At 34.2% G+C, this 14,747-nt stretch overlaps 1 protein-coding gene across 1 annotated transcript in view; it reads right to left on the bottom strand.

The window, feature by feature from the left end:
- LOC137924850 (uncharacterized) overlaps positions 1–14,747 on the bottom strand; it is a 38,653-nt gene that overhangs the window by 7,415 nt on the left and 16,491 nt on the right. Inside the window, exons 2-3 of the mRNA XM_068768229.1 lie at positions 10,849–10,878; positions 380–2,499 (exon numbers count right to left, since the gene is read on the bottom strand). Coding sequence (XP_068624330.1) covers positions 380–2,499; positions 10,849–10,878 — 2,150 coding nt within the window. The remainder of the gene's footprint in view (positions 1–379; positions 2,500–10,848; positions 10,879–14,747) is intronic.

The following is a 14,747-nucleotide window of genomic DNA, read 5'->3' as shown; positions in this document are numbered from 1 at the left end:
TTACGTATCAATAACTTTAAATATGGTTTAAGAAGTCAACTAAAGAGATTAATCTGTTTTCGAACGTATCGGGGCTGACGCATAGCATTTTAAGAGACGCCTACTTGCAATACATAATGATTTAACAACTTCGACCACACTTCTCTACAAACCTAACTAAATTTTATGTTCCCGCCATTTCTGTTATTACATATAAAGCCGGATTGTGTTGACTTTTCTCAACACAATTAAAATGAAGGAATATTACGTTATGCATATTTATATTACAATGCAAATAAATATAATAGTAATAATTTAAAACTTATCTTCTAGAAATAATGATAATTTTAATTAAAAATGCAATTATTTGAATTAATATTTAAATTTCGAATTAAATCACGTGCAATTTATGCAGCTTCAGTATATTACGCACACCTCTGTTTCTAGTTGAAAACTTTTTAAATTTGCCTGGATAACGTGTTCTTTTGCCCTTTGGCAACTGGAAAACATCTAAATGTTCTATATTCAAATTATGGTGTCCAATGAGCTTTGCTAACTGTGTTTGTGTTAACATATACACCGGTTCTGACAGGTGTGGTACATTTGGGATATTGAATTTAGTTTGTGGTACATTGTACGAATCAGGTGTTTCGTAATTTTGGTTAATTCCATATGAAGTATGTGGGGATATTGCGAAGTTGTTAGAGCTATAAATAGGTCCAATTGTAGTCGATACATCAGGGAATCTTTTAAATGGTCTGTATTTCGTATAACTTTTGAAGTTTATATTTTGACCGTAATTTTCCGATGGTGCGTACATTTCAAATGATCTAAACTTATGATTAGGAATAGATATTGATTGTTTGATTGATTTGTGTGATGGAATTTCGTAATCATAATCAAATGATGCTAAATCATCATTATAATTATAATCATTTTCATCGTAGACAAATTCTTGGGCACCATAATTGGGTCTTTCAAATATTCTTGGCATATTCTCGTAATCTTCCCTATAATCTATTGCTTCTCCTATCGGAAAATTTGGAGTAGTTAGGAACGTACCGTAATTAGTTGTACGCTTATATTTTGGATTAAATTGTGTTCGTATTAGAGATTCTGCTTTAGGAATTTCCGTTCTATTTCTAGAAATATCACTAAAAGCATTTGTATCTGTTTCATTTTCCCTTGACAATATAAACGGATTAGTTTCTAATAAAGATCTTTTAAATCTAAGACTTGTATTAAACACATTTGAATCAAAATTTATACTTACGTTCTCATCATCATACGCTGATACTCCAGATCCGGTGTGTGTAAGATGTTGAACGCCTTTATTAGCGTTATGTTGAAGATATCTCTCATTTAAATCTTCATCTGATTTATCATCATCTAAACTGTAATATGCAGTAGGTTGTTGTCCATATTGTAATGCTTGATGCGATGGTTTATCTTCTTTCAAAGTGTATTCATCTTCGTGATATAGGGGATTGTATCCAGCGCTAATGATCTGGTTTGTCAGTTCTGTATTGATATAGCGTATATCTTTAGTTGCATCATATTGTGAAGGATTATCTGGTTGAGCTTGAGTATTATACTTTGGTGTTTCACTTATTTCCTTATCATCTTCTTTGATAGGCTTATAATCATCACTGTTAGTTTTACGTATTCTTGGTAATGGTGCGTATTTTGGATAAACTTCATGCGAGGCTAAATTTGCGGGTCCTTTTAGGTAGAAATATAAATCAATTGGGGTCTCCAATTCTCTGTCGTGATTTTCGTTGTGATTATTACCCGAATTTATCAAGGCGTTGAATTTAGTTAACTGTTCACCTGGATTTTTATTGAGAAGTGAATTTAATGTTTCGATATCTTGAATGGATTGATAGTCTTTTTCTGGATAATACTTTGTGTAAATTTCAGGATTCGTTGCGGAATCTGGGTAAAGTTTTGGATAATAATTGTGGGTCATTTCGTTTATGACGTTTGGTGTTATTTGTCCCGTGAATTGTGATGTAGATGGAACATATACCGTTTCATAGCCAACTGAGCCGTATGATCTGTGTATTCTTTTTTTATCAGTTTTAGAAACATCAGATTTAATTGTTTTTAAATCACTTTGTACTTTAGACCTCTTGGGTGTTTCTTTACGTTGTGCTTGCTTTGGTTTGTTATCGTTTAGTTCTGATTGTTGCTGTTCTAACGCGAGCTGATGGGATTCTTGTGATTCGTGGTAGGCTCGCATGTAGCTGTCAGCTAAGTGAGGAGTTTTTATCCACCTCTGCAGCTGTGCTTTATGTTGTCGTACCCTTTCTGCATTGAACATTGCCTGTTGATTGTGTGCATACAGTTTTGCGTTTTGCTGTGAATTCCCAGCCAGTGGATTACCGTAAGGGAGACTAGATACAGCGCTTGTTTTAATCAGTTTGTCATCTGCTTTTGGCTGTTCGTTTATAACTTCGTAAACTGGACTTGCATTGGTTTTAGCTGACGAAGCGATTTGCAGCGTTATTAAAAGAACTGCTATGGTGAATGTGAGGTATTCTCTTCGAAGCGCCATGTTATCTGAAAAAATAATAATGGTTGTCATTACCTTAATTTGAAATTTACCACTTAAATTAGGCTTAGGCATATTTTAACTGTAAGTGACAGCATTTATTGCTTTGAAATTGTCAATAGGAGTATTTTTTCTGTGCACCTGAATAGTTTCATGTTACCTTTCTTCGGCAATTTTAATGGGAACTCTATGTTAATGTATTCACTTAATTTTCTACATTGAACCGATTATAGTGTCTATGAACCCCGAGATTTCGTCGCTGGAAGAGCCTAGTTCAATAGTAAAGGGAATCAAATTAGACTTCTACGCAATGGTCAAAAAAGGCTTTAGGCTAGGCGCAACCACCGCCCTGCCGCCTCAAACTAGAAGAATCTGCCAATAGACAGCAGTAAGAGTCCCGTTAAAAAAACGTAGTGACATCTCTTACTCACTCTCACTTACTACGTGAGTTACAAAAGGGTATTGGTTTACGAACAGTCTACATAAAACTCAGTTGTATTTTTTCGTAATTACTTCTTAATCATTTTGATGATCACTTTTAGAAACATCCTTCATTTAATTATATTAATTTATTCATGATGTTTTATCATTTAGAAATCATTTATGCTTTAGTTCTTTTATAACTTCACTTACGATCTTTTTAAATAATGTTTTTGATAATACAAGTGCGCAACGAAGAAATTTTTGTAAGTATTGCCTACAGTTGCTTAGAAAAAAGTCACTAATGAGCCTTGATAAGTTTACAAAAACTTATATTTATCTCTACTAATAACTTTGTAAATATCGCAGTTTTTTATGTTTGTCACTAATCTCGTAGATACAGGTTTTCACACCTGTTTCGACATCAGGACATGCGCTTGACATCGAGCCCCTTTGGTCTCGATGCACATGACTCGGCGGCCACGCCCGCCTAACCCGCGTTCAAGCCAGGGCGGTCTGGAGAGGATCATGTCGCTCCCGACCGTCGAGTAGTCCTCGCTTTGCATAACATACTCTACACGTCATTCATTACACTATACACCTACACGGGTATAGTCCCTCTACATGTATGCGTCTTTGTTGTAATTGGAGTACGATCACATACCGTCAATTTTTAGTCCACGGACCTTCTGTTACCGCAGACTAAATTTCGATGAAGCTTCACAAAGCCTAGATCGGCTAGCACTATAACTTCAAACACATCGAATACAGGTTTTCATTCCAGCATAGGATACCCTTTCGTTGTAGGGGTAACGAAAGGATTATACTGTACTCCTACTGGCTAAAATCCTACAGTCTTTTTCAAAGCCTTTTATTAAAACTACGGGATAGCCTTCGCACACTACCGTGGCTTCAAGAGCGACCTTGTGGTTTAACTCCTTAGAATAGAGCTGCAGTTACTCTTCCGTCATAAAAAGACGAGATTTACTTCGCGGATCACCCCGGATCTATTAAGATAATAGTATGGGGGATGGAGTAGGGCGCGGTATGACCCTTTCAACATCCAGGTCTTCGACTGCGGATGAGGAGCTCTGATGTTCTTTCTCTCTCTCTTTCTCACAGCCTCTTTCAACATCACTTTTTCGCGAAAGGATATGCCAGCGCTCCATGATCACGCAGTGTTACCTGCCTAAACGTCTTATGACATATTCTTAACACTAGTGAATTGATCTAGTCCAGTGATTGCCAAAGTGGTCTATATCGACCCCTAGGGGTCTATGACAACCTTCAAGGGGTCTACGTCAGCGAAAAAAAATTTGGGGGTCCATGAAATGAAAACAGGGGTCCACAGACTGGACATCATTAGCCGAGGAGATTTAAGATTTTTGATTAACCCTTAAAAAATTGACGCCAAATGTTGATAATTTATTATTAAAGCATCAGGTTCATTCTTCTCACTAAAAATATTGACTTATTGCTTATGTTATTTTATTTATAGTTTATTTTATGTTACGTATATTTTACATAACAGATACAAAATTTTTATTTTAGTAGTTTTAATTTAAATTCAATTAATAAATGTATAAATTAACATGTGTTTTTACTTTAAGTTTTTAACACTAAACTTCACTACAGTTAGAAATTTACATGTAATCAATATCAGGTAAGTAGGGGGTCTACCCAACACGGAAAAACATGGCATGGGGTCTACGACACAAAAAAGTTTGGGGAACTCTGATCTAGTGTAATGGTTTTATGAATATAGACGATTTGAATATTAAAAGGATTGTTTGGAAGGAAACATCCAAGTGTTTATTAACGGGACTGTTAACACACGATGTGGAGAGTGAAAGGGAAATGAGAGAAAGTAGTTTCGTGGCAAGATGGTGTAGATAAAGAAAGTAAAGCGAATGTCGTAACATTACACACCGTGTGGTGCTATGAAAATATAGCATAATAACACGAACGCGCTTCTATCTGTTTAGGAAGTAGATGGAATTACGCTAATGGATTTTGACCGTCTGACTATAGTACCAGATTCCCCAGTCGAGTAAATTACATGAGACGAGGTAAAACAATATTTAATGGAATCAGGCTTTACCTCGCGGAAGTTCATCCTAAGTAAGAAAAGGGCCAATATTTAGCCACTTTCGCACATACAGTGGTAGTCGTGCAATAAAGTGCACCGCCCGCCAGCCCGCTGATAAATGCTTATGCGGCGTATTCAACATAACTCCTGAAGATGACCCGTGGAGGGGTAAAACACGTGTTGAGTATTTTGGCGGTGGCGGTTGTGTGATTCGCATTGTTTGCTGCATACGCAATCATCATCATAAAATAACAATCATATAATCATAATCATCGTAAAATAACAAATGTTTGTTTATTGTCCAGTACTATTTAGCAGAAAGGAACCACGTAAATAAATTAGGTTCAATCCTGCCATCTAAGTTTCACTAGTTTAAGTGAGTATTACTAGAATGAGAAGGTTGTAAAGCCTCTCTTTCTTCGGGAAGTAGTCTGACTCGCGTCGGTTAGGACGTAATAATAACACGATATGTGAAAGGCCTAGGCCATGCAATGGGTGACTATTGGCTGATGGTGACTAAGGTTCTATTGAATATGGGGAAGAACTTTATCCAGAAGTGAACATTCTTCATCATACGGCTAAAATGACGATGACGAAGTTAGAATTTAAAGTAATTTTAAATTGTTACATCTATCTGTCAGATGGTTTTACGTAGAGACACTAAGAGCTGACACAACATGTGTTTTCCTATGTTAATTATGAATAATCAATTTATTTTTCAAAAATGAAGTATACTTTCTTTTTTGATAAAAAACATTGTTGGATATATTCTCTGGTGATTGATTTTCCAACACGGTGACAGGCGACACACTGTTGGCCAAATAATAAATATATTTTTAAAATAATGCTACAAACACTCAACGTCTGCTTTTGAGGTTTATATATCGACACTACAAATATAAGCTCGAACTGGAATTTTTTTCTAATTATTCTTTTCAACCCATCGCCACCATGACCAGAGCGCTCCCCGTATGCAATAACTTCCTGTAACCTTTGTATGATGTCGTGGGTATACCTAATGAAGGTCGCGTCGTGTCCACCACCTCGTGGTAGTTTCTTTAGAACGTTCCACTTCCATCAGCCATAGGTTAAGCAGGCGATGTGCCCCCCCTACTGCCACTTTAGACGGACAATTTTTCAAAATTTACTTTTTTAAAAAATTTGCTTTCAATTTATCATATATAGGGTGGGCCATAAATTTTTGCACTTTTGAAACATGTGTAGAAATAAAAGTACAAATGCTATTTTGTTTATGATTTATTTAACGTAATTATCATTTATTAAAATTTATTTTTTAAATTACATCGTCGAGATGTGCTCCGTCTCGCCGTTGGCACTCCTGTAATCGACTATTGTTTGTGTGTCGTGTAACTATTTGCAAAAATTTTTGGCCCACCCTATATATCATGTTTAATTATGGAATGACCAATGCAAATATGATTTTAATTTCACATGTGTAAATACAGATGACGTCATAATTATTTTACATATATATACATAAATTATACTTTTACATAATCTATATTTTAATGATGATAGATATGACTTTTGGATTAAATACAATATGACGAATATAAGTAAAAAAAAAATAATAATTTATACTGTAATATAATCATTATGTATAATTTAACTACATTTAAATAAATAAGTAATAGTAATTAAGCATGTAATTATTTAACTTTCCATACCTCACGGAGGTCCAGACTTCTGGTTTGAACTTATAACCATATTACGGCTTGATGAAGCTAATGACCCTGCGCTCGTATTCTTATGTAAGGCAGTTAAATAAGTGGTACAGTTGTGGCGACAAGTGTAATGATACATTTTTCTATTATCATTTTCATTTTAGCTGAAAGATGTCGAATTCGTATGAAACATCCATGCGGTTCTACTTATATATACCAATCAGATATATCAAATGCCTTAAAATGATGGACTGATGATATATTTCCATATAGCAAAATAACCTGTGACCCTCATCTTCATTTAAGATCCAGGACGTCCACTGTTAGATATAAGCCTTCTTCATATTTTTAAAATAGGACTGGCTGGAAGCGACCTGGATTCAGCGTCTTCTCTCTCTTAATAACGTCGTCTGACCAAGACTGTCCATCGGTGGACTTGCTTCCTTCGCTGCGCTTGTTGGTCAGCGGTTATAGGTTCAGTCCTGGTGCATCACTACCTGCCGGGAATGGCCACGCGTGATCTCAAATAAGCGGCCAGCTTCGTGGACCCGAAGGTCTAGAGGATGCAACCCAGCAAGGGTCAGGGCCGTGTGCAGAAATGCGGGTCCTGTGGATCTTCGCAATTTCTTAGCCACCGGCACTCATGCACTCGCAGATAAAATCGTCTGCTCTAGTACCGACAAATATCTGATCACCTCAGGGTTCAGACCCCAAGATACTTTAGCGGCCTGGTACAGATCACTATAGAGGCCCTGGGCCATCCTACTTACGTTCTGAATATGGCCGTTGAACGTGAGCCTATCATCAACTATGAGGCCTGATATCCGGACAAACCTAGTCAGACCAAGCGGCTCACCTTCCATGGTCAGTAATGAGTTGTCGTACTTTAGCTTTTTGGTTAGTACCATCACCACTGCCCTGTGCGGGGCAAAACTAAGTTTATTTCCACCGGTTCAGTGTCTGTGGCCTGCCTAATGCCATTTCAAGTGCCAATATAGGCTATAGTGAGTACTACCATTCTTCTACGGGTTTTCAGATACCACATTTCACTAATTCGATCACCTAGATAAATGCTAGTATAACTCTCTTCATGGCTCGGTATGCAACTAAACTTGACAATGAAGTCCGTAGTGATAGACCAGTGATTCCCAAAGTGGTCTATATCGACCCCTAGAGGACTATGACAACCTGCAAGGGGTCTACGTCAGCGAAAAAAAATTTAGGGGTCCATGAAATGAAAATGGGGGTCCACGATAGTGGATCTCAACACATACACTGATAGTACCTATTTACTTACATCATACTATCTTATAATCAAAACATTTACATTATTTATAAAAGTACCTATGAAGTTAAAAAATTATATATGTTTATAAAATTGTGTAAGTTGTAGGATGTTGGTATTGGCTTTTTGGTCGCAATACATTTTGAACTTGTAAAAACCTGAGAGTCGCAGTCTCATGTTTATTTAATGGTACGAATATTTAACATAACAGATAAAATGTTAATTTAAATGTTATTTTGAGTAGTTTTAATTTAAATTCAATTAATAAATGTATAAATTAACATGTGTTTTTACTTTAAGTTTTTAACACCAAACTTCACTACAGTAAGAAATTTACAAAAAATCAATATCAAGTAAGTAGGGGGTCTACCCAACACGGAAAAACATGGCAGGGGTCTACGACACAAAAAAGTTTGGGGAACTTTGAGATAGACAAAAATTATTTATGTGACGACACTATGGACAGATTTGTTCTTCGTGATCAACTATAAACATTATATAAATAGTTCTAAAATTTAATTATAATCACATTATTACAAAATTCTTTTGACTTTACCTTTTAATGTAAAAAATATTTTTGAAAATTACTAATAAACAGAGTTTTCAATCTGAAATACGTATTTTTTTAATTGAGCTACGTAAGACTATATTAACTGTACGAAATCTAACAGGGCAGTTAATTCATATATATTATTATTATTTTACTTCATTGGAGATATAAAGTAACAAACTGCAGTAAAAAATTATAAAACTAGAAATATAAAATTAGTTACAATTGTTACCTTATAACTATCTCACTAAGAACATTTAATTAATCAAAGTCAAACAATAATAAAACAAAACAAGAACATTACTAAACAGGGATCAATAATCCAGCGCATTCTGCAGAACAGATTGTAATAATTACGAGTCACAGCAAGCAGTTACATTCCAATGAGGTTTAAATTGAATTGTGTATATATAATAATTTCGAATGGAATTGTCTTTTATAAAATACAAGATAGCACGAGAATATATTAATATCTCTAATATATGAATTGTGGAGGTTACACATCATATATAAAGGTGCACGACTACCAATATTTGTCTTAGTAGTTGATAAAAAGAAGAGAGATTTAGAACGCGTTCTAGCTGCAGAAATTCGAAAATTTACTTCGGAAACAGTTCCGTGCTTAACATGGCCAGTACAAATATTTCTAAGTGTAGTGGCGTCCATTAGAGAACGTAAATTCTTTAATAGAATCGATATCTGTTTAACAAATTTTTATAAGAATCTCGTGGACAATGCATTTATTTCCCTTGGTCACGTTATAACTTAAAAACGATTACGAAATTTCTATGATAATTTTCGGTACCATAAATTTTATGCAAAAAAATTATTATTTATAATACACTTTTGTCTCCGACTGTACCAGTAAGCTCGACCATGGTGCACTTTCACTGATACGCTGTACACTCAACCGGTTCTCTATTTCTCTATTGACAGTGCGTGTATTTGCGTATTTAAGAACATCTCTAGTAATGAACAATGTTGTGTTTTAATTAAACGGTTTTATTTAGTTCGACCCGTACGGAATTAATTTGTTTATTTATTTGGGTCAAAATTAGAAATTGAAATTTAAGCACCTTCCCGTTGTCAGATTGATCCGAAATTTGGTACACACATTTAATTTAGATGACAATATAATATAATAAAATCAATAACATTATAAATCTAAGATGGCCGCCTATTCAAAATGGCGGATTACATATTTTTCATTAACCCCCTCAATATGGGTATGAAATGAAAGGGCTACACTAGTAAAACACGATTATGTCAAAATTTAAAATTCAAGATTTACGCCGTTCCAATATGGCGGACTATGTACATATTTTTCCACAACCACCACACTATGGGTATGGAAAAACCGTTTAACTTAAAAAGTTAAAAAACTTAAAAGTTTTTTAAATGTATTTATTATTCATATCAACTTTAAACCATAACTGTGATCACTTTTGTTATATACGAGCATATATACTTATTTGACAAAACGCTTCATTGTTATTTTACCCCTTTAAAGATTTTAAATGTATAGCCAAACACCCTATATATAGTGGATGGATTTCACACTGTAAATACTTCGACTGTTATAATGTGCACAAAAGTGCATGCCAATGTAAGAGATACGAGAGATTTTTGCACTATCTTTTGAATTAATACTGCTAGAAGTTATTGGTCTATCGAATTTCAAATATATATATATATATATATATATATATATATATATATATATATATATATATATATATATATATATATATATATATATGTTTTGTCTATACGAGTATGAACAGGACAACTATCCGTTATTCATGCCTCCACATTTTCCATACTATGGTTGTATATAAGTAATTGCCTATGATAAGACCGCCCATTGTAGATTTCTTTTACTACTATACAACTATATATATATATATATATATATATTCTACCGTGTGCTATATACAATATTAAATAAAAGCTTTTTTTAAAATACACATGTACGTGGGGCCGAAATCTGAGAAAAGCTTACAAGAAACTCAACAGGTTTTTTGATCATTTTCAAAAATGTAATATTACACTTAAAAATCCTTTACTACATATTTTGAAGAAAATTACTCTTTATATAAGGTATTAATGGTATGTTCTACTTTGTCTTGTTTCATCACCACCATATCAGATATATCATGACAGACGCCCAATGCAAGACATATAGTTCCTCCAAAAATCGCCATATATATACGTTTTGATTTATTTTATTTTAATTTAATACTAGCAACGAAATACATGGTTGTATAATAGCTAAGAAAAAATTACAAGAGGTTGTCTTATCACTCAAGGTAATTACTTACAGATATAGTATGGAAGTAGTGGAACAAGTAGCGGGTATTCAACATATATATATAAAAATTCATACATATATTCAAAGAAGTTTCAACCTATAGACGTATACTGCAAGGCATGGGTGTCCAAAGATGAACGTTGTGGGCAAACCGAGGTGTGATCCGGAATGGAATTTTGCATAGAAATGGACTAATTAACCCTTTTTAAATATTTTAGCTCACATCTCTCAACACTGGCAGGTATAGTCAGCGCGGTCTTCTTTGCAATTTAAAAAGTAAAACAGTCAACGGACGTTAATACGGCTCGACTCGTATATTTTAGTTATTTTCATAGCGTTCTCTCTTACGGCTATATTTTTACAGCGTGGGCGAACCGAGGCTGGCTCCGGATCCATCCTTGGCTCACCTATGGCCCACGCTGCCGTCCCAAGCCGCATACACAACATCAACACTACACAGCTCTATTCGGGTAGAGCGGTTCACTACGTGCGAACGTCATCGTACAACTGAACCGCGTTTGTCCAGCTTCTGTTTTATCAAGTTCAAGGACCCTTCCGCTCCGTGAACTCAGTTCGGATGAAGCTGTAAAAGCCTTAGGACCAACAGCATCAACTTCAACTGAAACCAAGTGCCAGCCGCGAGCCCAGAGATTTCTATAGGGGGAGATAGCTTGATCGCCACCTTTGGCAGACTGGTTGGCGATAATAGTATGGTATAATGGTAAGCAGAGGTCGCTGCTGTTCATGCTCTGGAAAATTCTGTGTGAGCAGTAGCAATCTTATATAATTAATGCACAAAGCGTGAATTATATAAGATTGCATCCTAGGAATCTACCACTGCACTGCCTCTACTCTATAAATGTTCAAATGTGTTATATTATTATACACAAATGTATGTACAGATATATACACACATATATATATATATATATATATATATATATATATATATATATATATATATATATAAACCCATGACAAATACACTACAATAAATATTAATAAATATAAATAAATAAATAATAACCTCAAATTAAGTTTGTTCACTATCAGACAAATTTGAGAGATAATATATAAAAAAAATTATCTTGTCTAATTATAAAACATTAATTAATGTATCTGTATATAAAAGTGTAAAGTGATTGCTCAATAAATTACATGCTACTAAATATGTTGTGATGAAGTAATAAAATCAAAATATTTTGAACGAAATCGGCTTAGAAATGTGAAATTCGCCTATTTAAGAACATTTACCGTAATTAACTTTTAAAATATAGTGTTATATATAAAATGTTTCGTTGTTTCATGTCATAGACGCCCATTGGAAAGCACAGGTCTCCCTCTAAGATACCGATGGGGGAGGCATACTATCCTATCTCGCCCATCCTATGGGAAGTTCTGGAAAGTTCTGGAAAGTTTTTTCTTTGCTCCCCTTTTTAGGGGAGCCCCACCTTGTGTAAAGGCGGAGAATTCAAAGTAATTTAAGGGTAAATGAGTTTTTCATATGTAAAATTTATTTCTTCTTTCATGCTTCTTATGTTCTTGCATTCTTCTTGTTTCATTCATCACAAATTCTGTCATGCTTTAACTGGAAACTTTTTTGTTAAGCAGTGGTAATCTTGTATAATTAATGCACAAAGTGTCAATTATATAAGACTGTAAGTCTCGGTTTCCCACTGCTGGGATACCAGTTTATTACAACAAAACCACCATATTATTACTTTTAATACGCTTAAGGAGTTGATTTTATCGCATAGGTTATTTACCGCTTACGTCAGTGAACAATGTCTTAAATTATATTATTTAACTAATAAAGTTGACGAAAAAGATATTAAATATCTTTATCAGTCTATTTCTCTTATTATTATATTATTGTTAAATGTTATTCTAATAATCAATTATTCAATACCAATAATTCGCCATATTTGCCCGCCAATTTTACGTCCGCCATCTTAGAAAGAATTCAAAATGGCGCATCTACACGCAAATATCACGTCACATTTTCAGAGTGAAATTACTTCCTGTGATTACATCATGTACAATTAGTTATTTCCTCGCTATAAAACTGACTTCGAATTCACAATTTCCGACCGGGTTGTTATAAATTGTCGTGATATAACATTAATTTTGTTTTTTAATCTGTTTGTAATTATAAATAATTAGTATCCGCAAATAAAGATGTATCAATCCACGATTTAATTGAGTTTTTCGTTAATTTCGTAGGGGGAAACTTCCTGATATTATACATGCAACATATAATTCTTTAAATTGTAAGGTAATATTCCTTACATTACTACGTTCATTTACTTGTCTATAAAGGCAGGCTTATATTTTCACAAGGAATCAGCAATGTTATGATCCTTAGAGGAACCGAAGTTACCGTCATAACCCTGTGGGTTGGATGGTTGAAGTGGCAGGCTTCTTAGCGCGTAGAATACAGCCGCTTTGATTTTAAGTTTTTGGAGTGAAGACCATGAAGTGTCAAGTCAGCGTGGGTTGATCACCCACCAACAAGGTGGAAAAATGAACTTGGTAAAGAAGTCAGAAAACTCTAGATGCGGGTCGTTCGGATAAGCTGAAAAGATGACATTAATAATGTACTAAACCGCGAATCCCAACCGACAATTTAATAGTCATCTAAAACTAATGTGAATTTGATCTCAAAAGATTTATTTTTTATTTATTCTTCCAAACAAATTTCATCTTCTTCAAAGTAATTTATATCTGATAAAATAGATTTTTTTCAACGTTTTTTCCAGTCCTGAAAACAGTTTCTGAAAACTTTAATCGATTCAGTTTTTATCTCCTCTATAGTGTCAAAAAGGCTTCACAATATTGACCTTTTCAATTTTCTGAATAGCTAGAAGTCACATGGAGCCAAATCAGACGACTACAGTTGTTGCGGAATAATATCTGACGACTTTTTGACAATTTTGCGAGATTTGGTGCGTTTGACGAAAACACGTGTAACTCGGAGATAATAAAACCTATTGACAAACAGACGCTTGGAAAATTTTTAGATAGTCCTACTAATCTAAAATTTACATACCTTCCTAATTCCCGGGAGTTTTAAATGATAATTTCACCTTATTATTCGATCACAGCAGTACTTCTAGCGCGGATTGGAATAAAAAATCTCTGAGAATATTTAGGAGTAGAGAAACTTAGTGAAATGATAAATTATATGATAAAACCACTTGATTAATACATACGGAATGCTTTTATTGAATTCTATTTTATCTTTCATGTATATAATACACCTGGGAGAATAATATCATGAAAGTTTCCGACAATAGCGCTGCGCATGAGTGGATTGTAGTGACGTTTCTTAACGTCATTCTTTTGTAGTTTGTTTATGGCCCCCGTTGTCCTGGACCTCTCGTACTCCCCCTATCGTTAGTGGACATAGACAATATTATTAATAAAAAAATTTTCCACTTATTTTATTTACATCGTCATCTTTTATCTTTTTCAATGTTCTTTCGCTCATGTTCATGTTATTCGTTATATTTTCAATCTTTCCTTTCCTTACTTTGTCTTTACCTCAAGAATACTACTATTTTAATTTTGTTTAATTCTATATGACAGCTTACAACTTGTACGTCTTTCTAAACTTACCAGACTGTATATTGCACTTTAGTTAGCTGTTTCCCGAAATCTATCGTCTATTAATACAATACTTTCTTTAATTGTAGTGTGACGTCGAGCAGGTTACATGGCAAGCAGGGCAAGCAAGCAGTTTAATGATGAAATATAAAACTTCATCTGTACATTAAATATAAAGATAGAAGATAAATTTAATTTATTCAACATTGTAACTTTTAACAGATCTCTTATCGATATATTATTGACCTTATTCTATTTCAAGGTGTTA

The sequence above is a fragment of the Battus philenor genome, unplaced genomic scaffold (assembly GCF_028537555.1).
Source record: "Battus philenor isolate CCGP_79_NKW_IND1 unplaced genomic scaffold, ilBatPhil1.0.hap1 SCAF_25, whole genome shotgun sequence".
Taxonomy (NCBI): Eukaryota; Metazoa; Arthropoda; class Insecta; order Lepidoptera; family Papilionidae; genus Battus; species Battus philenor.
Note: the sequence above shows the minus strand (reverse complement) of the source record. Positions and strands in the feature narration are given on the sequence as shown.